This window comes from Glycine max, chromosome 1, assembly GCF_000004515.6.
Source record: "Glycine max cultivar Williams 82 chromosome 1, Glycine_max_v4.0, whole genome shotgun sequence".
NCBI lineage: Eukaryota > Viridiplantae > Streptophyta > Magnoliopsida > Fabales > Fabaceae > Glycine > Glycine max.
The window spans coordinates 3,236,403-3,263,854 of record NC_016088.4 but is presented as its reverse complement, the minus strand read 5'-3'; the positions used below and the strand labels follow the sequence as shown (position 1 = coordinate 3,263,854).

Genomic DNA, 27,452 nt, shown 5'->3' with positions numbered 1-27,452 from the left:
TGTTTGAGAACTAACTCCAAGACCTAACCGTTATGAGATATCAAATGAATTAAATGGAAATTTTAATTTTTCCAAGCGTTTTTTATGCAATGAGATGAAAACGATGTAGCAAGTCACCACCGTTATGTGATATCAAATGAACTCTGCATTCTGCAACCTCAAGACTCCAAAATTTAGGGTCGATGATAAATTAGTTAATGCAAGAGGATTTAAAAGATACAGAAAATAAAAGGAGAGAAGGGACTCCCCAAAAGGTGTTACCTTAATAAGGAAAAAGAAGAGAAGGAAACAAAGAGAGGAGAAGGGAATTGGAAGAGGAAGCAGAGAGGGAAGAAGTGTTGATATGATCTAAAGTGTACATTGTTTAGATATAAAGACCAAAAGCTAAAAATAGCACAAATATAAGGACTGTAAAAGGAACCAAAACTAAAACTAAAACGTACATTGTTTAGATGTAAACATTGTGTCATTGCCATACACTAACAACAAGGACTAAAACTAAAACATATCTGAAAAGTGCTTTGTATAGGACTAAAATTAGTAGTTTTTCTAGGATAAAAATTGTACAGGTATAGGAACCAAAATTAAACCTTTAAAATTAAAGTTGACATTCTATTTATTTCAGAATTGCTTGAGTTGAGTGCAATGGTCCAAGATTGTAACCAAACAATATCTATATATGTATAATAAAACAATAATGAATATTACAAACAATTATCAACTTTAAAAAAATTCAAGTGGCACGTGACAGTAGAATTGATTTTTACCAAGTATCATGCACAACAACGGTTATTCCAAACACACATCTTGAACCATATTTCACCATTCGAACAGAATTATATCATCAAGGATTTTTCATCTTTATTCTCAACTTTCGAGCAATTTGTGCTGCTTTAGGATGACTAGGCCGCTTGTTACTTTGGCACTGTTCTACCTCCACCCAATTCATGACTTTTAGTATGAGAGACTGAGGAACTTTCCTGACATCCCCATCTGATGCATCCTTTGTTTTCTTCAAACCTGTTTCCAATGCCTTCTCAATGAATTCCATAAACCAATTTCCAGCTTCAGTTTCAATCTGCTTTCCCAGTTTGATTGTGTTGCTTAAGCTGCATGATCCCCCTGGTTTCTTATTCTCATCATTTTCAACAATCGGTTCCAGAGGCATTTTTGTAAGTGGAGTTGAACCTTTCTTCTGCAAAATCTCCTTTTGGTTGGTACTGGTTCTCAGGAGCCTACCCATGTTTGCTTTTTGCTCATGCTTTTCAGGAATAGCAGCCATTGACTTGTACAAAGCACCCCTTCTTTTGGACATGTTTGATTCACTATTCTCACAATTGTCCATAACTTCATGCAAAACCTGCAGTTCTGGTTTATCTGATTTCTGAGCCAACTCTGACGCTGAAGTAGCAGCTTGAATGGACACCATTTCATTAACTGCTTGCACAATTTCGTTATGGAATTCCAGAAACCGTTCAAAACAAGCCAAGGGAGCATCAGTTCGAGCTGATTTGCATAAATTCGAGAACATCCTGAAAGAAAACAAACACAAACAAGAAAATTTTACATCAGTTGCTAGTTTAGTAGAAAAACAACAAAGCTCAAATAAAACAGAATGGAAAGAAAGAAAGAAAGCTAATATATACTTGAGGGATCGAACTACTGTCTCAGTAGCTGAAGCATCTCTTAAAGCTTGAAGGGCAATCTTTTGAGCCACTTCTCTCTGCTGCATAGCTTCCTGTAAAGCAAAAAACAAGTAGAGTTCAACCATAGAAGAACCCAAAAAACTAAGAATAAACATATTTTAAGTGGACAAAACTTAGTTCCTTAGGTGCAACTCTTCAATCAAAATTAGAGTTTTATCTTGGTGATTCGCATGCATAATAAAAAAGTTTGCATTATTCAATGTCAACATAGATAATTGAAGTGAAACTCCAATTTTACTCAGAGAACAACATAATATGTACTTATCTAACTTTAGTCCTTTTAGGATTTTACCTTTCCCAGAGAGCTCAGCTTTCCTGGTAAATTCATGGGGAGGCTAAGGTTGTTGCAATTATCAAAAGCTGAATTAGTAGTAGACTGAGATTGGGGTTGAGAAGCGACACTCGTGTCCGTGTTGTGACCCTGAGCATCCCCAGAGGAAAAAGAAGAAGAAGAAGAAGGAGTTATCACTCTGGCATTTCTCAACCGCGGTGGCGGAGTCCCACTTTTCTTCTCCTGCACGCGAAAAATTCACCACATTCACACAAAACCCTACTACTAGCAAATACTGCATCTTTTAAATTCTTCGCGACAAACAATTCTGTTCGAGTCAGATAACAAACTAACTAATTATTCATTTAAAACATGAAAGTGGAAAAAGAAAAATGTACCTACAGCTGACTTGAAGGGGCTAGCAGGGATTCTATGTTCCCTTTCAGAAACACTCCTGCTCCTAGTAAATTTCGAATTAGAAGTTGCAACCACGCAGCTTTTTCTAAGCAATGCAGGACTTTCCACTTTAGCATCACTGATTTTGGCTAGAAGCCCTCCACCAACAGAGGACCTCACACCGGAGCCCGGAGTAGTCCCCTCTCTACCAACCTTCCCTCGAATCAATGGCGACGACGACACCGGTTGAAACCCGCCATTCCTCACTTTCACAGGGGTACATTGCTCAAAGTCCAGATTCACCGGCTTAAAATTAAAGCCTCCGTCACAGCTGGTTCCCCAAGAGCCTCTTCTGGGAGCAGAATTAAGCTTTTGGTTTTGGTTTTGGTTTTGGTTTTGGTCTCTGAGTCCCATTAAGGGTTCTGGCGTGCCGACCAGAGGGTGTCTTCCGGGGAGGGGCTTGGCCCCTTTCAGGACGGGAACCGGAGAGCCCGGTTCGAGCCGGTCGACGTAGATGAACTGCCCGAGCTGCATCTTGTTGCTGAGAACGACGTCGTCTTGGTCCGAGGGAAGACTCGCGTAGATAGAGTGAGAGGAATCAGAAACCTTTATGTAAAAACCCTGTTTGGGGATTAGGTTTTTTTCGTCGAGATCGGCGGGGACGATGTCGGTGACTTGCAGGAGTGAGCTACGGTGCTCGCTCGTGGGTTTCACGCCGGTGTTCAATCCGTTGAGGAGCTTCAACAAAATCCCGGGAGCGAGTGTTGCCATAGTAACAGTGATAGAATCTTTGGAGATTGAAGAAGAAAGAAAGGGTTTTTTTATGGTTAGGGGAAGGAATTGTTGTTGTGCATAATAGGGATCAAGAAAGGAATGAAGAAACGTGGTGTTCTTGGTTGGGTTCTTCTTCTTCCGAGTGAGCTTTTTTTCGCGAAACAAGTGGCCGTTGGTAACGGTAAGTAGGGCGAAAACTTTTCGAAATTCGTAAAATTTCAGAACGTTGAAGCTAACGGTCGTATTTGGTGCGTCCGTAACAAAAGCAAAATAATGCAGTTAACTAACAAAAAAATAAAATAAAACTATTTTGTTAACATTATTTTTTAGGATGGATTTTCGATAAATAAGTAAAGAAGAAAGATTTTGTCGACAAATAGAATGTTTGTTATGCTTCTTTTTTTTTCATGCAATGAGTCTTTTTAATAAGATTGTTTTCACTTTTAATTACTTAAATTTAATCTTAATAGAATACGAAATCGAAATGTGAAAGGATAATGTTACTTTTTTGTAAAATCTTTTCATATAATTTAATTAATAAAATTTTACGAATTTCAAAATCTTTTTATATATATATATATATTCTAATTATCGACTCAAAGCATACTTTTTTTTATTTATTTAACTAGAGGTATATAAGACTTCTTATTTGATATTCAATTAATCTTGTATACTATGTCGACTCATTAAAGGAATCAATGGTCAAACTAGTACATGTACCAACAATAACTTTTGGTACTCTTTTCTTTTTCAATGATGCAATAAAAAAAATCAAGTGAGAAAACTATTTCATAAGCAAAGTTTTAAAGACTAAAATTAGATGACAAGATACAAGAATAAGGGAATAAGATGAGATAGGAAAAAATAACCTAATTACACTTTTGATCTCTCTAATATCACAATTGTGTAATTGTAGTCATTTATATTTCAACAAGGTCTATTGTGAGATTAAAATTAATTTTTATGGGATTGAAATCACATAATTATTGTGACACTCTCTACCCCACACATACATATATTAATAATAAAAGGAATAGAAATGTGAAATTAATTAAAATTTTAAAACATTTAAATAAAAACATTTCGAAAAGAGTAAAATGTTCACATTTGCTTTTCGAACATCCTAATAGAACTTGTCTAAATAAATAATAAAATCATCTCAACTAAAAAACAAAAGCGTCCAAACTGAATGAAAAAAAGTCGAACTAATAACAAAAAACATAAAATAACTACATTATTCATGGAATTGTAACATATGAAATAAAATATCGTGCCCCGATGTCACATCTATTAGAGCATTTCCCTAACAAAGGCTAAGTCTCTCCATCTCCAATATGGAACTCGTTAACTCACCTGAAACAAAATGACATTCAGCCCAAATACAAACACACCCGAAAATGAATTATCACATTCATATATAATAAAATATTAGAATATGTGAAACATTTAAATACATAGAGCTGAATTTACATAAACAACACCACTTCACCAAATCACACAAGAGTATTCACACTTATTCAAGTTCACACACTCCATCAAATAACACCAAAACCTCAATCATTAACTCAATGAAAGTCAAACACTAGCATTATGCAACATATAAACTACACTTAAGCCTACATACAATGTGGTACCATTTTCAATGAAAAAACTCGTCGGACGCTTAAAAGTACATGACAAGACATGTCTCATAATGAGTAAGTCAGGTCACTCTCACTAAGTGAAATCATAGAGAGACCAATCATGGTCATTCTGTTTTACAAGAATGCTCCAACCATGTGGGGTCGCCACAGACTTAAAGAAACAATCAAACCGAGTGTATTTATCCCCAAGTCTTAGACTCCGTGAATTGCGTCAGGGCCTCTCCATCCTGGTTCAAGTCTAACTCAGAAAATATTCTAACATGCAAACTCTACCTATGAACTATATAATACACACAACTACTCAATTGTTTTCAAAATCTCAATTATTTTCAAAATCATTTTAACTTATCGTGTCTTAAGTGATTAAACTCGTTAGATTCTCATAGTAGAACCCATCATAAAACTCATCGTGCCTTAACTCGTCGTCCTTAAAGGATCTTACAATTATGTGATTACACAGTTCATAACTTATAACTCAATACACATGTATCTCAAATCTAACCATAATATTCTTAAACTCCGACACTTGAATAATTTTCAGAATCATATACTATAACAACACTATAATATTATAATCATCAAATATTAATGTGTGTGTAACTATCATAAAACAAAGGCTTACGAGTAAACAATTCAAATATATACAAAAAAAGAATAAATAACAAACTATATATACTTAACAAATAGATAAATATGTATTATAATAATAAAACATATCTAACTTCAAAACTTTAAACTTCCAACTTCTCTTAAACATTGGGCAGGTTAGGGGCTTAGGAAATACTGAATTTGAACTTCTATGAGACTTATAAAATTAGGGGAAGTGTCTCAAATCAATAGCTCTAACATTGAGCATCTCAAATTAACAAAAATAGTAGCTGAACTTAAATTTGTCCTGTACCTAAACTATCCCTACATCTCTTATCAAAATATTTGTCAAATATTGTACGAACCTCTAAATATTAAGAGATTAGTTTGGCTAGTTATTAGAGTACACTTGGAACTATTATTCTGTGAATCGAAAGCACCATTATGTAATGCTGCAGCGTATAAAAAAAAAATTATGAACTACCTAATTCTTGTTATGCTTAAATGATTATAAAGGTTTGGTAAATTAGAAGTTCAGTCCTCCCACGTCCCCTTAGACTACAGGATATGTTCCTCTTCATTAACTTGAGACACAAACCCTTTATTTGAGTTAAAACAGTAGATATAAAAGTCTTTTTCACATGTCTGACAAATATATTTAGCAAATATTCTGTGGAACCTTAAAAATTATGAGATTGGTGAGGTTAGAAAAAGGACTCCCAGAACTAAAGAACCAGAAAATAGTAGCTTCTAACTCATTGAGACCTGTTTATACGAATATGTACAGGACAACGCCTTTGCTGTCAAAATTTGACAACAATTGTCTAAGTTTTAATTCCATTCTTACCACTAAATGAATTCCCCATCCTTTGGACTTCAAAAAATGTTTTACTATAATACTTAACATCTAAACATTTGCTAATTAGGAATCCTAGTTGCATATATTCCCTGTATCCATATGAACAGATTTTATTCACCATTGTTTCGTTAGTTTACAAATTACAATGCTTAAACTCTTATTTTATCTTTATTGGTTTTTAACAAGCAAGCTTCATTAATTCATGAACTCATCTCTTATATTTTTTCCTAATTAAAATCAATGAAGGCCGTTGAATGTTCACTCACATACATACACGTGGGAAAATATATATCTGCACCCACATTCAGATATTTGATAACATATAGATAGTTAATCCATCACTCATTCATTTTCCTTATTACTATCTATTTGTGTATAAAATTAACGAAACAATATCTAATCAATGTCTAGCTTTGGCATATCTAATTTTCGCACAAGGATAACAAATATGCAATCCGAAGAATTTGTGAATGATTAGAAACAAATATACTTAGACCATTTTAGAAATTACCCTAATTAAAAAAAATCAATTTCTAGGGTTCACACTCAACACAAAAATATATCAATTTTACAACAATTTTGCATCAGGACATCAATTGGCCTGTCAAACATAGTCAATCTGTGAATAGAAACATAAGAACATAAATGAATCTTATAAAACAGCTCAAAATTTACAAAATTGATCCTCTAGGAATCCTACTCATGTTCATTCTAATCTTCAAGCATGATTAATTCATTCCTTATCTCGATGTAGTCGTTCAAGCGTTCTCCGTTAATAATGGTAACGTTTCGTGTGCTCTTTAAAGTTCTTATTACAGTTATTCTGTTAAGGTTCTAGAGTGTCAAGAGGAAAACAAAAAACAAAGTAGAAAATATTTTTTCTAAAATTGCTTTATTTTATTAATTATAAGAAAACACTTTTTTCTCTCTATTAAATAAAAAAGATAAATAAACCTTTCTCTTATTTTCTAAAAACTCATATTTATTATTTATTCCAAACCTCTATTTTTATTTAAATAAAAACTCATTTATTTTAATTAAAAATTCTTTTAATTAATTTTTTTACAAAAAAAGTAAACAGGGTATTACAATTGTGATATCTAAAGAACTAAAATTGCACAATTACAATACCTAAAAGACTCATTTAACACAATTAAAATCTAAAAGATTACATATTTGATGGACTTAATTAGCACAATTAGAACGCGAAGGTCAATTGCACAGGTCAATTACACAATGACAATACTTGAGAGACCAAAAAGTATAACTAAGCAATATATATATATATATATATATATATATATATATATATATATATATATATATATATATATTCAAAATTAAGAAACAAACAAATCTTAGGGGTATGTTTAATTTAGAAAAGAAAATAAAGGGAAAGGAATATGAAAAAATAAAAAGAGATGATTTTATAATTCTTTTTTCCTTTTGTTTCATTGTGTAGAAAGGAGAAAGGAAGATAGAAATATGTGTATAAAGTAACATAAACGATACAATCCATCCAAAGGTAAAACAAAGACTTTTGAATATATTATTAGGATAAAGATGCATAGATATCCTTATGATATTTCTTGAGAGAGAAAATAGAGATATATATAAATACGATGATAGGTGATATGATATAATAAAAATATAGAAGTAAAGAAAAAGGAAAAATATCAAATAAGTATTTATGATATATGAATGTCTATATATCATCAGTCATGTTATTATGGGTCTCACTCCTAAGTCTAACAGTAACAAGGAGCTTAATGTTGGAAGACTAAGCCTTTTTTTTTAAGTAATGACTGAGCCCTTGCAGACTAGATAAGACGGTTTTAGTTTTTGATTTTCGAAGCCTAGAGAACAATAGATGATGGATGGATAATCCTATTTGGTACAAATTCTTCCCTCCTGCGTATTTTAATTACAAGATCATTTTACACGAAACAAGAACCCACAAGTTCATGTATTACTAGAGATATTTTAAGTTCATGTATTTGTACGCAATCTTTGTCCCACACAAATTCCTACCACTAAGCATTTTCCAATGGAGAAACCTTATTGGATAAAGTTAAATTTCACGAGTAACATTCGTACCAAATAGCAAGATTCAGAAATACATGATGGAAAACAAGCGCTGCACCTTCTTATTTGAATCTGATGGTTTTAATCATTATCTACTTGATGTCAACATAATTGAAGGCAACCGAAAAACATGGAAATACGAAAGTGGTAAATAAAGTCAACACTGCTTATCAAAAAAATTTCAAGGCTTCAACCCAAATCATAAACAATTGTGCGAAAATTGTGTAGTCTACGTATAAGTTGAAGATTGGTATACACATGAAACCACTTCTAAATTCATCTCTATAGAACTAAGTGTTTTCATTTATTCGCCTAAGCTTATCGATATTGTGCTAGAAACTTGCATAGAAGATTTACATCATGAATGGATTTAAGACACAAGTTACAATGGTCACGTATGTAAATTTGTGTATGGTGCACAAATTTTTTTAGCCTTAGATCAATCTTTGGTGCAAAAGTTTATTATACACCCTCCCAGACTAAAATGTTCCCTTTCTTCATCTTCTCCTCCCTCTCTTGCAACCTCCATGGTGCATCCACCTCTCTTTGCCTAGCCATTGTATGCCACCGCCCAAAGCATTTTTCGACAGTCACTTTTTTTCTTTCAAATTCATCACTACAACATATGCACAAAACCAAGCTTTCATCACTTCCGCTTCACAACAACATTGATCATGAGCTCTTCCTATAACCGCACGCTCTTACTATCAGAGCCTTGCCCAAATCTGGGTTTCCTGTTGCGATGGTTGTTGCTCTTGATCTTAACCCTTGGCCCAAATATGTTTGCGAGTGAGAAAAAAACGAACATTGAGGGGAAGCGAAGAGAAATAGACAACGATGAAAGGGAAACATGTAGTAACGACGTCATCGCGATGGTCAACCATGATGACGTGATGAGGAACGGCTCGCCATCATTGAGTCGTAGCAGCCACCGTTGATGACGAAGGAGAAATGCGTGGCAACAACCATAGTGAAGAAAGGAAGGAAAGTTGTAGTATTCATCGAAGGTCGTCCAAGGTATCATTGAAGTCTGTGAGGGAGTAAATTTGGTTCGTTTGCACGGTGAGGGAGTCAAAAGGGTTGGGTTGCATGACAACAACAAATGACAGGCGGTTAGAGAAGGCGAAGGAGAGGCAATAGTTGTTGTCGATGGAGAGTCTCCGACAATGGCGAGGTTCATAGGGGAGAGAGTTGGGGGAGGAATGATATTGTGTGGAAAGTTCATATGATAATATAATCTACCAAAGATCAATCCAAGAGTTAAACAAAAATTGTGCAACATGAACTACTTTTTCAATTTGTGCCCTGATAATTCATTCAGCAAGAATATACACAAGTTCTTGTGGAACCAAAAGAATGGTGATCATGCAGTCTAGGATGTAGCACGCATTTGCGATGTATGAAATGTCATATAGATATGGACAAAAAGAAATTCATAATTGTCACAGAATGACAAAAGGAGATCACATGACATAATAAAAAATTCAATTGAAGATTCATGCAAAATAAAACCACTTCAAAATCTGGCATACATTTTACAAGGAAATTTTTCCCAAATTGAAGGGTTAACTATATACTATCTTGAATAGACTGATCTTTCCAAAAGCTTGAACAGCACAATCACCTCGTAAATGTCAGCAGGACAACAACACATTGTGACAGTCTCAACTCTCAAAAGATAGAGAAAAATTAATCAATTTACATTATTAATTAATGGCAGAACCTACTAGAAACAAGTACTGAAACAAAACCTGCACCTAATGGTATCTGGAAGTATCATTTGCATGTTATAGAGTTGTTGCAAAACCTGTAACAACATAAAGTAAATGTCAGGGTTCTCGAGTATAAAAGGAGGTTTCTTAGGTATCCCAAGTTTTTTGGTAACATTAAATTTCTATAATTAGATTCTGCAATCAAATTCATAAAGCAGCCATCCAGTGGCCAATGATACTGCTAATTGCCACTGGGTAGGAGTATCAACCTCAGGGGAACACTAGAGAATTAAAACACCCAACACAAAATTGACATCAATCTATATATCAAATTATCAATGAAATGAATAGAGAAATATGTCAAAAAAAACATATTCAAAATGATATTGTTTTTTTCATTTTTTACAAGATTACGGTGGACAATTTCAAAAAGAAATCCTATCAACACTATATATATATATATTGATCATTGAAGCAACATAAGTATTATGATGATAGGCTCCATAAATTTTTTTTACAAAGAAGCAACTTTTGCTATTATCTAAAGAAAAACATTAGAAGCTGATAAAAGGCATCTAACTATTAAGCAAAAGAAGAAGAAAAAAAAACACTTTCAAACAGATACTAGCAGACAAAATACTGGTCTTGATGTTATTTTATCAATACACCGGGTTTAAACTTCATGCTATATTGGTCAAGAACAGCTAGAAATAGAATGTAGCATAAACTGTTAACTAAACATTCTAGTGAAATCCTGTTCATAAGGTTAGCGTTAAACACTTGTCTCAGAAAATTAGAATAGACTTAGGTGCAGCCTGCCATACGTACTTTGTCATAATACAATTACAAGCCAACCTTCTCTTCAATTTGGCTTAGTTGTAAATTAGGGGAGCTACAAAACAATGTGTAAGCCTCTTACCTTAATTTAGTTAAATTAATAGAAATTATTATAAACAATACCTCAGAAAAGTCTTCAATCCATTTGATTAGGATTTTTCTTCAATGCAAACTAGTGTTAGCTCAGTTTTCAAGTGTTTTACAATAGCATTTAGATTAAGCAACCCCCCCCCCCCCCCCCTTCACAAATGCACAAACAGACTCTTAGGTGAATATTGTCATTATGGCGCAGGTGTTGCTATAGATCTCCTCCTTGACACTAGCATGGGCAATATAATGCCATTTCTAATTGTTTCTTCACTTGGCAAGCAATAGGATCTCTCAAATTTCATCTGTTTTTCCTTATGGCATTAAATTGATTCCATAAACTCACTTTAATCAAGCCAACGTTAATTAACAAACTCCTTTAGGCTCAAATTTTACTTATTTGTCACTCAATTTGCCCATATCTGCCAGGGCACAGCATGAAAATGATATTTCAAATGCCCCTTGGTTCTCCAATCATCCCATGCATAACCGTGATTTATCCAAGACCCATGCTAGCAACTTACATAGTTTCTTACTAAGGAAGTAGAAGTTGAAAGCCAAAATGTGCCCACCAAAGTATTTAAAACAAAATGTGCTCTAATCGAATAAAACTGAGACTTACACCCGTCTAACATTATTAATTGAGAACCATTTCACCAACTGCAGTTGCTAATGAAATCAAGATTAATAGCTGTAAACTGATAACAAACAAACTAATCAGAAAATAAACGCAAGTATGAAGTATCATGTGAAAAGACCATTACAACTTTACTGCTCCCAGTGACAAGAAAAGGCAAGTTTAGTGACTAAGGTCTTGTTCGGATAAACTTCCCCATAAACACTTCTAAAAGAAGAAAATAAGAGGGTAAATGAATTGAGTTTTTTTTTCCATAAGTTAAAATCCACAAATGCATTTAACGTTTATAGATGCTCTCTCCTTTAACTTCTCCAAAAGCTGCATTGCACAAGTTGATTTTAGCTCGGGATATTTCTTCCATAAGTGCTTATAAAGAAGTTAATCTAGAGCCTATCAATCAAATTTACAAAAGAATATTATTCTTGAAGAAAAATTAAAAAATGGTTATGTTAGGATGATCACTATCTTATGCCTGAAATGCAAGAGCAAACAAAATTGCAAGGCATCATCATCATACCTATTCTATATTACATTTTCCCCATGTTGGTAATCCAAAAATGGGGTTATTAAGATTAAATGAATGACATTAACAATTAAAATGAAATGTCAGAGCAACTCTTATAGTGCAAGTCAATCCATCCAAAATGTGAAGAAAAAAAAGGGGGGTACCTTCTGAAAGACAACCCCAGTTAGTGTTATGCAGAGAAAGCAGAGAAGTGAACATGGCAGAGGCAGTAGCACTATGCAACGGCGTCAAAGACACTTGCGCACCAACCAACAGCACCGGAAGCCTAAACAGAAACCATAAAAATTGAAAATTTTATCCATTTCGATACTTCACAGTAGAGTGAAACAAAAGGGGCAGAGCCAAAATGAAGGTTCCGTGAAAAAAAGAAGTGATTTTTACCGGGAAAAAGAGAGGGCACGTTTCTGAGGAGAAGAATAAGAAAAGGCAAGTCCATTGAGCTTAGTGGGACATGAAGATCGACGAGAGAGGAGGGTTCTGGTGGCAGCGGAAGCTATTTGAATGGTTTTCCTTGCAGCCACCGCCACCTCTTGTGCTCTGCAACACAGCAACACTTTCTCACTTTGCTGTGGAGAGAGAAGGAAGGAAGGGCATGCCTTATGGGCTGGGTCTAATCAAATGGGTTACTCTCTCTGTCCACAACCAAAAAGGCCCATGAGGACAAAAAAATAAATAAAAGGAATTTTGTTTTGAGGCTGCTATTGGCCCCTCCTACCACGTTGCTTTTAGTCCCTACTAACATTTTCAAATTTCAAAGATACATTTCTTCATAATGCACAGGGGAAACACACTTTCATTACATTAGTAAAATGCAAAAAACATACAACATAATCACATTTGTATTGTACAACAAAATTATGATTCCGTTGCACTATTTTTTTACACCCCTACTAGACAGAAGAAGTGCATTTTTGTTGTGTAGTTGGGCATGTGAAAAATTATACAATGGAATCACAATTTTGTTATGTAATTGTAGATCAATTAAGAAAGTGTTATAGAAATATGATTTTATTGCACAGTATACAATGGAATCAAACTTTCACTGTACATTTTTTCTGGAAAAAAATGCATAACGAAAATATGATTCAGCTACATAAATTATTACACAATAGAATTATGATTCCATTTTGCCACAATTCATGTTACACAATGGAATCGTGATTCCGTTATGAGACGAATTTGCAACACAATGGAATCGTGATTCCATCATGTAACAATTTATGTAACACAACGGAATCATGATTCCGTTGGTTTGACAAAAAGGGTGGGTTGGGTGCCAATATGGGAGGAAAAAAAAGAAAAGGGCATTTTGGTATTTACGCATTCATGATAGGTTCAAGAGCAATTCTAGAGGGCCAATATCAATTCCAATTTGCTTTAAAAAATTTTTGAGGCCACTCATAAATTGAGATATTATCATGTTATGAAGACAAATAAAGTGGGGAGAAATGCTATCAATAGTCTCTCTAAGATTGTCTAAATTTGATTGAAAATCACACATGTTATGAGACTTATCAAAATTTATAATTTTTAATAAATTTAACCTAATATAAGAGAAAATTAGGGTTGTGCAAAAATTAATTTTTTTTAAAAAAATTTGAACCGATCCATTTTCAAACTATTTTATAAAAGCAATTCCTTTAAAATTGGATTTGTTCGGGTTTTTTTCCAAAACAACTTAGTTTTTTTAGGTTTTGTTCGATTCAGTTCAATTCAACTATCTATTTTATACTCATATATGGATTAGTTTTATAAAGTGGATGGGTTGGAAATTTTTCCAAAACAATTCAATTATTTTAAGTTTAATTCGGTTTGGTTCAATTCATTTATTCATTTTATACTCATATTTGGATCAAATTTTTTGAAGAACTGATTTAAAGCAAACCAAACCTATTTTTATACTACATGCTTAACTTTATATTTGATGTGAAAGTGTAACAAGTTGGCTATTCTAAAAACTAAAATGAAAGGAGTTCAATTTAAAACCAAAAATGAGAGATCTGAACCATTGATAAGTAAAGCTTGATAATATAATAAAATAATGCATATTCGCAGCAAATTATAGATTTGTTAGATTCTATCCCTTTGATTTTTTATTAATAATTAAGATTCCTCACTTTAGAGGAGTCAAATGCAACCCGAATGCATAATTGAATCAAGCAATGTAACCCTTCACTTATGTTTTGTGAAGATAAATAAGAAAAAAAATTGAACTTTCATCCATCCATGTATTTTAGTGCATGTTTGGATTGACAGTCACAAAATTAATTATGAATAAAATTAATTTTATAGAATTGATTATAAGATAACGTGATTTTTGTTTGGATAGTAGATATCAAAAAATTAATTTTTTTAAGAGAATGTTGTTTGGATATTTTGAATCAAAATTAATTTTGAGTATATAATTACTAAAATGGGTTTTAGTTATTTGTACATGTCTTGTGTATTCTTATTTATTATTATATTGTTATGTTGATTATTAATTTAAAATAAATAGGTAGGTTTATAACCAGTTTTTTTAAAATAAAATTATTGATTAAAATATTAGCTTGTGAAATAAAATGTATCTCCTAAATAAAAACTTGCAATCTAAATTAACATAACAATGTGTTTATAAAGTAGTGACAAAAAAATCAATAATTCTTAATATAACACAACTTTGTCCTATCATAACAATACTAATTTTGATTTAAGACTTGTACAATTTCATCTCGTATTGAATCTCGAACACGATCCATTAGAGATAAAGAAATGACATTTACAACTTGAGTTTAGTCCAAGTTAACTATATTATGGTAATTATCATTTGAGTCAATGCTTATGTTTTCATCTTCATAACATGTAAAATCAATATCACTCTTAGCATTCCTTCTAATAAAATTGTATATAGTCATCACTGCACAAACTATTTGCACTCGTGTTTCAAATTTGTACTTAAGCATGCATCACAAGATTGTAAATCTATTCTTCCATACTCCAAAAGTTCTTTCAGTTGTGCACTTTAAACTAGAGTGATAATAATTGAAAATTTCATTATTATTTGCAAACCCAGATTTACGTCTAAAATTAGGAAAGAGGTAGCGTTCACATATGTAAGGACCAACATATCACTTTGGTGTTGGATAGCAAGCATCTACCAAATAATTTTTACTTGTTGAGAAAGGTAAAAATTTGTGTAAATAAAATTTAAATGAGAATAGAATTCAATTGTAGTGATACAAAAAAATAATACCTTTAGGAGGGTGTGGAAAATTCATGTTAGAAGTTGTGAGAGCATGATCAAAGATTCGAGCATCATGAGCAGTACCTTTCCATCTAGCTGATACAAAAGAATTCAATTTTATATTGGAATACCCTTTCTTCCAATAAATCTAGCTTGCTCACTAGGAGTAACCACACATGGAACATGTGTACCATCAATTGCCTTTATGGCATTCTTAAAAAATGACCAATATTGTGTATCATTTTCTATTTTGACATGACTATCATGAAATAAAGGATCTAGTGGCCTAATATATTCCATAAACAACTTAAGGAGAGCAATTAATACCTTGTGGAGATGTCTACTTACAGTTTCTCCAGAGTGTTGAAACATCTATTGAAGATTCCTATTTCCTAGGGGTGGGTATACAAACTCGGATCCGTGGACCGGTCCGTTAAGTCTATGGGCCATGCGGATAACAGACCACATTGTTTTGAACCCGCATAGTAATCCTAAATTATAGGCCCGAGCCGTTTAGTCCACGGTCTTTGTGGATCTGTCGAAGGTGAGAGAAAATGCCAATTGAAAAAAGAGAGAAAGGGGAAAACCTTCAAGAACATGGTCTTCCCTCTTCAGGTCTAAGAGAAGAATCCCCACAAATGTCACAAACAAATCTTCCATGGATTTCACCAGTCCTAACACTCACATCCGAAGCAAACAACAACAACAACAGAATCAAACCCATCAGTGTCTTTTGCTTTTCCATGGTTGAGATTGAGAAAAAAAAACAAAAAAATTGGTATCTTTCATAGAATACTTTGTTTTTGGATTTTTTTTTCTTATAATTATAATGTTCCTATAGGGTGTTTATTGCTCATAGTGCATTGATTTTTCCACTGACATGATATCTTACATTATGTTTAAGATTATTTGAACTTTATGTTAAGATTACTTGTATTCTCATTTTTAATATATTCTTTTAGCTGATAAAAAAAACTTATATTATAGCCTAAAAATAAAAGAAAAAATTGCAATAATTTTACATTTTTTAAAAATCAAAATAATAATTTAGGCCTATGGACTGGTTCGTTTATCCACAAGCTTTGTAGGTTGGATACAAATTTTAAAAAAGTCCATTTATTTCACAAAATGGATTTATCGACTCGTATAAAATGTGGGCTTTATGGACTAGGCCTTAAATGGGCTGAACCAATTTGTATACCCTCCCCTACTATTTCCTTCCACATGCCCAACCATGTTTAAAAATATTACAATCATTTCTTCAACTCACATGCAATTAGTGGGCTTTAAACCCTGATTAGCCAATTCATAGCAAAGCTTATAAAAAATATTTTTTTCCATACGAAACATCTCATAACAACGAATAAGATGACCTTGCAATACTTCTTGCACCCATGCATGCCTTGTTTGTTTGTTGGTTCTACATGACTCTTTACATAGATTTTTTATTGCATATTTACCAATAAACACTGCCAAATAAGATGCTTGCTCTATAAGTTCATCATCTTCACAGGTATTTGATTTAAATTGTTCAAGCAAGTCATTCATTTTTTAGCTATATAGAAAAAATATTACAAAATACATAATATATCAAGATACACATAATATGAGTTCAATAGAACATGACTCATTCCACCACAAACAAACATCTAAGCACTAGTACATATTAGTAAGGGGATTTTAATTGCATCCCGGATACACACATCTAGTTAGTAACCTTGAATAGTAAAGGGGTTTTAACTGCATCCCTAAGCCAACACACTATTTGCTCATCTAAACCTCGCATAGCAATAAACATTTCTCTTGTTGTCTTTAACATCATCATGTTACAACATTGTGTATAAAGTAGTAAATACTTTTGTAGTTTAGGTAGTTTCTTAAGCTCATTCATCACTTCATGAATAGATGCACTTGCCACAACTTCATCGTGTGACTTACATGCTTCTGCAATTACACCGACTACATCAATTATTCTTAAAGAGGTAGTTGCCGTTTTCTTGCTTTACTTTTCAGTGTGATTAATTCTCTTTTTATTTTCCCTACTCTTTTGGCCACTAATTCCTTGGCTAACAATTCCTTGTGAATCATTCAAATGAATTCCCTCAAAAACATTTGTTGCACCAACACTTGAATCTTCACTATCACCCGAGTCTTCCTCTAAATATAGGCCAATGCCCTCAAGACTTAGACGATACCCATCATTCATATCAACCTCAACACCAATAGGTAATATCCTAAACGAGGAAGCCCATTGAAACTCTCCATTAGTAACTACATCCTTAAAAATTTTAGTCAACTTGTGAGCAAATAGAAGTCCCTTGATCATAAATTTTCCATATAAAGGATTTTCCTGACATTCAAAATTTATCATAGGATAAATACACTAAACAGAAAACTTAGACATACAACAATACAAATTTATGTAACACATACCAATTCTTTTTTCACTCGTCATTCATCACTTGCATCAATAGTATTTTTGGCATTGTCTCATCCAAGATCAATTTCTTTACCAAATAGTTTATATTATACTTGTTATTCTCTTATGAGGTTATCAAACTTGTTCTTAAACTTTGGTTTGTCAAAAAAATTTCTAGTCAACTCCTTAAATACGAATGCAATTCCATTCCACCCATTCTTGGTAAAACTTGTACCAAGTTGTTCTCCTTTGGACACTTGTTCCAAACATGCTATGATAAAGCCTTCAGTTGCTTTAAGGTCCCAAGAACCTTTTTCTTTCTCAGTACTCATAAGTCTACATTAAATAATTTTCTTGATGCATGATCAATAAAACTAAAACATGCAGAATTGATAAGAGGTAAATGTCATTGCAATTAACCAAACAAAGCTACTCCATTATTAACAATCAATAATCTAGGTCTATTCTTTATTAGTGGAACCAATATAAAATTCATTCATCAATAAAAAGGCAAAATTATTAATATCATTTTCGTGACTTTAAGGTGGCCAGTGAAACATCCATCGACCACCATAATCGCAAGTGGACATTATTTCTTGTCACTTGTAATTTGACTTGGTTGGAAATGTCAAGATTCCATTACCTAAGGAGGATATTGGTAACTAAATCTTGTAGTGTAGATTGTTACATAGTATTGTACAAATAACACTCGAGTCTTGTTGGTTTGGAAAAGATAACATTGAAATAATTTTAGTCACTCTTATATGAGCTCAAAATATATGGTAATAAATAATTTGTTTACACTCAGTTTAGAGAGCTTACCATAATGGTAATCAAGACATGAATATAAAAATAAACATTTTTAATTTGGCATGGAAGCCAAGATTGATAATATTGACTTGCACAAAATATTGTCATGTAGCTTATAGACTAAATTAGAGATCATTCATAATGCTTCTCGTGTCCAAGTCTCACATTAACATGACGATGGTTAGATTTGATGATCGACTCAAATTTGTAAATGACGGTGGTGGATCCATTTACATGACAATCTCTTCTATTGAAAATTTTTCTGATTAGTAAGCAATGTTTGTTTGTGGTTTATTAGTGAAAATCTACTCAATTTTTACTTTCATGGATTTTCCAACAAAATGTATGTATAAAATAATTAAATATTAAAAATTAAGTAAATATATCATTAATTAATGTGATCTTGAATTTTATAAATGACAGATAAATAAAACAACAATTTTTAAAAAATTTGGCACTTAAAAAGAAATGAAAGAAGTACTATAGAAGCAGGGGTTTCTAGTTGAACTCTTTTATTGCTTCCCCAGTTATCAAATTTATGGTTTGGGTTTCTCCTCATTATTTTTCAGTGCAGTGATGATAGGTCAAGGTAGATGAGTAACACTAGGTAGCTGGTTTGAAAAATCAAACTTTATGGCTAACAATTTCATCAAGGAAAGGTGAGGTTGACAACAGGAGCAAGGTACTAGTACACACCAAGATCAATAAGTAGTAGTATAGTTCAAATTGCTCTGTCGTTCTTGAGCTTGAAAACTAAGAAACCAAGGTGTGAATGTCATGTGTTGAGTGTTTCCCTCTGACTTCGAACCATTATATATTCGGCCCCATATAAAATTGTAGCCTTTGCAGCCCGGCAGTGTCTGCAAGTGTAAAGTATCATTAGTGTGTCATGCCCTCCTATCAACCCGAAGGAGCTAAATGATTAATATACAACTTTGCTTTCATACTCTTTCCTCTTTTTTTTTCTGTCCAGTTTGAAAAGTAAGAAATAAATTAGTACTATGTTCTTATTGATATTAAAATTATTTTTAACTTCACAATATAATTTCTATTATTATTTCTCTCCAACTATGGTAATCATGTAAAATCTTTAGCGATCAGATAAAGATAAAGAAATGATTATAGAAATAGTAATTAATATTGTTTAATTTAAAAAAATACTTGATTAAGTGAACAAAATAAGAAAAACACATTTTTCTTCTTCTTCTTATAAGTATCTTCTTTACAAGACAATTATGTTGGAGATATAGTGAAATACTAAATACAAACACTATTTTAACAAAGATATGAATCGTGAACTGTAATTCACTGCATCTAAGAGGATTAAACTAAACTCTTATTTATAAATTACATAAAAGGCAAATGCTATGTCCTACTTAAAGAATTAAAAGTAAAAAAATAAATAAATACTGTATTACTAGCTTTATATTTTCCTTAATCAAAAAGTGTCTGTATTTATTGTAGGTGTTGCCATGTTGCAGTCTTCCAGAGCAGGCAAAAAAATCATACCTGATCCACAGACCACCAATTTATTATGAATGACAAAGTTTGGTTAATGTATTTAATTTATTCCTTGGGGTTTGCACAAAGTTTTAATGATGTATGTAATCCTTAGCAGCTACATTAATGCATAGTATAAATTTGTACCTGGGGCAGTTGAAGCATTACTCTAGATTCTTTAACAATCCTACCTTACTCAATTTCAGCATCAAATCCATTAAAATTATTTTTATTATTTTTGAATTACATATTCAGCCTGCCGCAGATAAGTTAACAGTTTAATGCTGATATCACCTGATTAACGGCGGAAGTAGAATATATTGGGTAGGCAATTTATATTCCAAACAGATAAATTGTTGTTATTATAAAATAAAAATGAAGCTTTAAAAAAAGGACAATTTTTTTTCTAATTTTAAAAAAGTTATAAGAGCATAACACCAAAGGTACATGATTCATTATTTCGTCCCTGGTGTACCTAACCCGCAATACAATATTTAAAAAAGAAAAAAAAAATTGTACATCAAAAGGAATAAAACCTCTCTAGAACAACTTTATATATGGTATATGCATGATTGACAAGAATCTATCTATCTTTAGTAACTATTAACTAAAACTTGACAATTCATCAAAGCAAGATTAAGCAAACCTTTATTCTACAGCAGCATTAGTCCTTTGCCGAGTGGAATTAGATCCTTTACGGAATGGATTTCTAGTTAAAGTGCAAAAGAGCTTCCATTTGCCATAGGTTATTTGATGGGCTTGAATTCTTAGCTTTATTTTTTAAAAAATATAAAGGGCTTGAGTTCTTTTAATTTCTTTATTAAAGTGCGTTGAAATTTTGCTTGCTATTATTTTTACTTAACGTTCTATAAGTATTAACGGTAGATTTGAAAGTAAAAGTTGAGATTTTTATTGTTTTCAAATCAGCACAATTAATTCAGCATCGTATTCTTCTTTCCTTTAATCAAACACCCGAATGACTATCTGTCATGCACCGATTATCCACTATGTGAAGTAAAATTTTTAATCATGGTGCCGTTGTGCTTTCGCTTTCGTCGTTGCCCATGCACATTGCATTCAATTAGTGACCCCAGCTCATAGTTCAAACTACTACACTAGCAAGTCAAGATTTTGGAGTGTCACGCTCAAAGCATATGCTTAATTTATATACACTGATTGCAAGGAAAAAGCTTACGTTTGTTTCATTGTTTTGGAATGCTCATATTTTTTTTTACTAATATACATAATGATAAAGAGAGAAAATGTGTAAACTGCAAGTAACATGGTTCTTTTAAAATTTTTAGTTTGTCACATTATCGGAGCAATAATAAGCCACAAATAAAACCAAATTATGAGAAAACCTTCTACCAGCATCAATAAAGAATCGTTTGATAATTAAATGGTTCGTTTGATCCTTCGTTCTATTGCAATAATTAGCATATATGAGAAGTTCAGTCAGAGACAAAAACAAAGTTAGGCAGGCTACCAAAAAATAAAAATAAAAACATAAAACAAAAGGAAGCTACCTTTTCTAAATTTATGTATCAAAATAAAGAAAAAGAAAGAAAAAAGGGTTCCACCTTAGGGAGTTATCATGTTATAGCCGCAGTATGCTTACACTTGAAGTTCATTTTTCACATTGGGTTTTTTGGGGGGGACATAGGGGCCCCTGCCCTAAATTTTTGTGGACTATTCATGAGGATGTAGTAGAAAGATGGAGGGAGGGAGCTTAGTATACTGGTATCGTTACAAAATACCATGATGATACAGATTAGATGTTCATGTTTGATCAAGTACCAAACACATGGGGAAGTTGAGAATACAAGGGATTCAATAATTCCACAATTTTCGGTATCACATGTTCCACTATAATTGTGAACCCTTTTTAGTGATAATAATAATAATAATAATAATATCAAACATTATAATCAATAAGAGAAAATAGTATCCTACCAACTCATGTAGTACTAGGAATTCAATAATTCCACAATTTTCGGTACCACTATAATGCGAATTGTTTTTCAATTACTAATATCAATCATTAAAATGGTACCAGTAGAAAGTAGTATCTTACCAACTGATGTAATTAGATAGTTAATTTTCATGCTTCAATTTCCAAAAGAGGGTGTTAGGAAGGACCTGTTGGGAATGATACTGGCCATTCATTGCGTTAAGGCATGGTATATGAAATATTTCAAACTTCCATTGCTACCGAAGCATCGGCAAGTTCTTCCATTGGTCAGGTGCAGTATGTAATCATGTTGGAGGGAGATGCTCAAGTGCTCTGTTTCTAGCATCATTGACATCATGTGTGCATATTGGATCTTGCTTCCAAGTTCCCTTTCCTAATGTCGAAAAGAATACTTTTACCAAGCACTTTCCAAATCGGTTATGCAGTATATTATTCGCATTGCCCATCTTTGTCTAATAAATATTCTGTTGTTGTTACTAAAATTGATTTTCTGCGGAATATAGTAAATATATTTACTAGATTGTGCTTGTAACGATGTTGCTAAGATTTTTGTCCAATGAGACATTTCTTATGTCATCTAACATAAAAACACCAAGATGATCAAATTAGGAGAGTAGTATAAATAGATCCATTAGGGTTTGAAGTATTTCTCTCTAACTTCTATCCTTCAACACTGACTTAGGAGCTAAATCCATACATACACATACTAATGAAGATTCTATTCGAATATTTCAGTCCAGGCCGTGAACATTACTAAGAATAATTTTGTCTAAAAACTTTCATTATTTGATATAACTGTAAAAACATACTACTGTAACAAGAGTTCACGAGTTTCAAATTTCACAGCACACATTATGACACGTACATATATCTACGCGATGAGATTGAGAGCATGCCCCTCCTTGGAACTAATAAAAGCAATTTAAATAAGAATGGTCTATTTTTAAAGGGGACAAAAAGAAAAATAAACAGGTGATTAGACGTTTTGTTGAAAGAAAACAAAATCACCAATTTCTCCACTCTAAATTTGAGATCACCTTAGAGCCTGAAGCCAAGGTGCATCATGGACTTACTCTCATTATTATTAATATACTTTTTCTTTTACTCTCATTTGGACATAGGCCAACAATAGCTGTCCCGTGAACTCCTCCCAGACCAATACAAGAGCATGTTTTGGGTGGTTTAAGGACCACCTCATCCTTTAGTTCACATGGCTTTGTATATATGTGGAAAATCCAATTGCGCGTCCTTCTAATTGTTCTCCCCCTTCTAAAATTTATCAACATGCAGAATCTGGATCATGTCTCTTTTTGTCTCTTCATGAAATGTTCTTGTGGGTTTCTAATCAATGCCCCCATAACTGAACCAAACCAATCACAACAGTAGCATAGCACCAAGTGAAAATTAATAAAAAGCAATTAACATTTTATGATAAGAGCATCAAATTAAAAAGCTTGATTCATTGCCTCCAATCATTAGGGAAGACATTAAGGCATTAACATATACACACATCTCTCCAGGATAATAATAACTACAATGATCATATGAGTAAATAATAATAATCATCATCATATTCATATAAATTAATATACCTTCTTCCAAATTTAGTAAAAAAAACCATAACTTAAACTTTTCTATCAAAAAAAAATAAAAATACATTACTTAATTTTCAAATTAAAAACAAATAATTCTCGAGACTGCTAAATTTTCTTAGCAGAACAGAAGTGCTTTTTTTTAAAAATTTAACTTTAATTTCCTATAGAGGTAACTCTTCTTCCTTCCTTATTCTGATGTTCTCTTTTCTCACTTCACAATGGTCCACGCCACGTCATTCTCGAAGATCCAGTGGCACACCTCAATCCGACCTGGACCCGACCCTAACGAGATGAATGCTCCATGGGTCGGGCTCCAATCGGAGGTGTCCAAGTGACAGATGGCAACACCACGGTTAATCTTGACCTTTGTTTTCGGGTCGAGAAGATCCGCTTCGTAGACCCGAACCTTAGGAACCGCGTGGCAGTAGTAAAGCAGATAAGGGAACAGGCTCTGGTGGCACGACACGGATTGGGTGACTTTACCACCGTTGATTCCCCTAACGGGCCCCACCACCACACTCTTCTTGGACCCGTTCACGTTCTGGGTAGTCCGAACGGCGACGTTTCGGCCCAAAACAGAGGTGGCAAAGTCGATCATGTCCTCGAGCGACCCAACGCAGCGTTTTGTCTCGCCGCGGCTCGGTGCACGCTCGCACTCCGCCAAGGAATCACGCATCATCTTCTCCATGGAACCGTTATCCGAAGCCTTGAAAACTTGCTTCAACTCATCAATTTTCGAAACCGAAAACGGTAATTTCGATAGAATACTCCGGGGCAAAAACGACCTTTCTGGCAATTTATCTTTTATGTCAGGCATCGGCATCACCGTCCCTTCCTTCAACATCTTTTCACGAAAAAATTTACCCGGCTCCACCCATTTATTTACGAAGCTGCCACTGAGTGATGAAGCTGAAGCTGAAGCTGAGAGAGTTGTGCTAATGTTGGTGTATCTGGCGAAGGAAACAGTGGTACCCTTTTTCTCGTAATCCTTGAAGGTGTTGTTTACGCCGTAGGAAGTGAAACCTACTTTTGTTTCGCCGTCCGAGGATTTGGCGTACGAGGTGAACGTGTCGGTTCCCTCGTTGAAGGACTTGCCGTAGTTGGAGAATCCGATGTCGGCGGCGTTGGCGGACTTGGCGTACGAGGTGAAGGAGTCGGCTCCGACGTTGGCCTTATCGCGGTAGCTGGAGAATCTCTCGACGGCGCCGTTGCCGCCGCCGGCGTAGTTGGAGAACGTGTTGGTGGGGTTGTTCATGTCGACGCCGTATCCCTTGAAGGTGTCGTTGGCGGCGTTGGCGGTCTCGACGTAGTTGGAGAACCCTGACCCGACAACGTTGGACTCTGTTCCATACGAGGTGAACACGTTGGTCGGGCCGTTGCCGTTTTTGCCGTACGAGGTGAATGTCTGCTCGCCGGCATTGCCGTTTTCGGAGTAGGAAGTGAAGGATTGGGTTCTGCCGTTGGCGTTGTCGGAGTAGGAGGTGAAACCAAGGTTGGGAACGTTGGTTTCGTCGGCGTAGCGCTTGAACTCGCCGGCACCGCCGGTGGCTCCGGCGGCGTAGGTGTGGAAGCTCTGCTGCACGACGTTGCCGCTCGTGCCGTAGCTTAAAAACCCGTCCTTGTGGCCGGCGGAGTCACGGCTGTATCGCCGGAAATCGTTCACTGGAATATTCTCTCCCTCGGAGTAGTTTTTGAACGAGTCGAGCCCACCGGGTCGACCCGTTCCATAGTTGGTGAAGTTCTTGTCTCTGTACACTGCAAAGTTTGCGTCTTTGTCGTGCTTCTCGAGGCTGGACCCCACCTCCGGGAAGCAGAGGAGCTTCGCGGCGGCGCAGAATTCCGGCAGCCGCGTGGAGAGCGCGTTGCCGGAGGCAAGCTTCACAAACGCCGCCGCCTCCGCCGCGTTTAGCGGCGACGCCTTAGACAGAAGAAACTGTGGCTTCGCCAACCCGCTGCGGATCTCTTTGTCCCAATAACGAATGGCGAAGGCTTTTGGGGTGAAAGGGTTTTTCTCCGCCGCGTCTCCGGCGCCGGCGAAACCCACCTGCATTGAATGAACACACACCCATTTCAGAACTGGCAATGGGAGGAATAAAACAATTGGAAAAATCGAGACTTGGAACAGTGACAGTGAGGAAAAGCTGTGCTTACACTGAGAAATGAGAAGAGGATAAAGAGACAGAGCAGCGTGAGTTGTTTGTTCATGTTATTCTCACTCCTTCTCCCTTTTTCTTTTCTTTCTATTTTCCCCTTTTCTTTTTTAAAAAAAAAAATGTTCCGGAGAGTGAGAAATGAAGAGAAGGGTGTATGTGGCGTAAGAAGTATGAGAGATTTGAGATTGGAAAATGTTTGTGGACTTGTTGAGTTGTAACCAGAAATTTATATTATGTGGAGTGAGAGTGAGAGTGAGAGAGGGAGAGGAGTAGAGGAGTGGGTGTGTTATGTGGAAGTGTAAGAAAGAATGTGACTTTAGATTGGGCCTTCAATGTTCCATGCTCCCATGTGTGAATGCTGAGAGCTTCTTCCTGCAATGTACATTCACAAAAATTCAAAAAATACACTACTATATACTTAGTAATTTCTACTCATGTATATAAAAGCAAAAAAAGTTTACTTGGATCTTGAATTTAAATAGAAGCGTATCTAACTAATATCATTCATTTAATTCTAATTTTATTTTTAAAGACTTTATATATTCTTGATGTTCCAAAGAATGATATTTTAGAAATAATTTTATTTTTTATTTAAAATTTATAAAATTAAATGATTTCAATTCACTTTCTTAAACTATATAAAAATAGTTATTTTTATTTTTATATATGAGTATAGAAGAAGAGTTCTGTATTATTACTAATTTGTTGTTGAAACTAAATTAATGATTATTTAATTTGATTATAATGCATGAACTGGGGAGAGAGGGCGAACGGGTACAAATGGTGTGTAAAAACAAAATTAAGTGAACTAACTAGTCAGAGAGTAATGCAGATACCACATAGTAATAGAAACAAGTACAATAATAAGTCAATAGCGATAATGGAGTGAGATGGGGGGAAAAAATTTAGTGTAGGAGTGAATTTTTTGGGGGTATGGAAGATGGAGGATGCACTTAGATTGCTGGAGAATTTGCATGAACTATACACATGGGGATAGGGGCGTATTTATAGCCCTTGAAAAAACAAAGGACGTGCATTGTAATTCTAATTCTAATGCAGGGCACGCGGTAAGAAAAATTAGGGATTTGGGTTAACTCTCTTTTTCTAGCCATCACTGAAAATGTTCCTGAATTTAATACATGAAGTATTAAAAAGGAAAGAAGAGAAGAGAGTATCTAAAAAACAAGAGGTAAGAAGGTAGATAGATAGTGTGGACACATCAGCACATAAGCACAATGTCAACTGTGAGCCAGCAACAGAGAACTTAATGGCCTCTGATGCAATTATAAGTAAATATAGTACTATTAAACGTTGTTATAATGGCAATTTATAAACAGAAATACATTCTCTTGTTTTAAGGTATAATATTATGTTAAAAAAGGTATAATATTGTATTTTCTATTTTCATCAAACATTTTGATTGGTACTTATTAATTTCAGGAAAAAAAATAATTAAAAAAGTCAAAGAATGAAGTAGGTATAAATGATTGGAGTATATTAGAAAGTACCTATTAGCGATGACTTTACAGGATTAGTAATAAGAAAGTTGTCATTGAGCGTCACCCAATTGCTATTGGTCCCTATCGAGTAACTTTCATTTTTTTTTCATAAATATTTTTTTATGGAAACATAATTTTGTTAGTAAAATATATAATAGAA

The 27,452-nt window shown here is 34.1% G+C and overlaps 4 protein-coding genes across 4 annotated transcripts; all 4 read right to left on the bottom strand.

Annotated features, from left to right (window-relative positions):
* Positions 1-586: 586 nt before the first annotated feature.
* Positions 587-3,307, bottom strand: LOC100808883 (uncharacterized). Its single transcript, XM_003517679.5, has 4 exons — positions 2,380-3,307; positions 1,999-2,220; positions 1,647-1,738; positions 587-1,532 (listed from the first exon to the last, which is right to left on the bottom strand). The coding sequence occupies exons 1-4, from the start codon at positions 3,142-3,144 to the stop codon at positions 845-847; spliced, it is 1,767 nt and encodes a 588-aa protein (XP_003517727.1). The 5' UTR covers positions 3,145-3,307; the 3' UTR covers positions 587-844.
* A 6,488-nt stretch (positions 3,308-9,795) lies between these two features.
* LOC100808351 (protein NUCLEAR FUSION DEFECTIVE 6, mitochondrial) lies at positions 9,796-16,004 on the bottom strand. The gene is made up of 5 exons (XM_014770770.2): positions 15,932-16,004; positions 15,354-15,440; positions 12,503-12,731; positions 12,265-12,386; positions 9,796-10,129 (listed from the first exon to the last, which is right to left on the bottom strand). The coding sequence occupies exons 1-5, from the start codon at positions 16,002-16,004 to the stop codon at positions 10,110-10,112; spliced, it is 531 nt and encodes a 176-aa protein (XP_014626256.2). The 3' UTR covers positions 9,796-10,109.
* Positions 16,005-17,346: 1,342 nt separating this feature from the next.
* LOC102659769 (uncharacterized) lies at positions 17,347-18,095 on the bottom strand. The gene is made up of 2 exons (XM_006573879.1): positions 17,958-18,095; positions 17,347-17,694 (listed from the first exon to the last, which is right to left on the bottom strand). The coding sequence occupies exons 1-2, from the start codon at positions 18,093-18,095 to the stop codon at positions 17,347-17,349; spliced, it is 486 nt and encodes a 161-aa protein (XP_006573942.1).
* Positions 18,096-23,469: 5,374 nt separating this feature from the next.
* Positions 23,470-26,764, bottom strand: LOC100776642 (polygalacturonase 1 beta-like protein 3). Its single transcript, XM_003517695.5, has 3 exons — positions 26,630-26,764; positions 25,792-26,165; positions 23,470-25,684 (listed from the first exon to the last, which is right to left on the bottom strand). Exons 2-3 carry the CDS (start codon positions 25,843-25,845, stop codon positions 23,849-23,851), a joined length of 1,890 nt encoding a protein of 629 aa, XP_003517743.1. The 5' UTR covers positions 25,846-26,165; positions 26,630-26,764; the 3' UTR covers positions 23,470-23,848.
* Between the last annotated feature and the right edge of the window lie 688 nt (positions 26,765-27,452).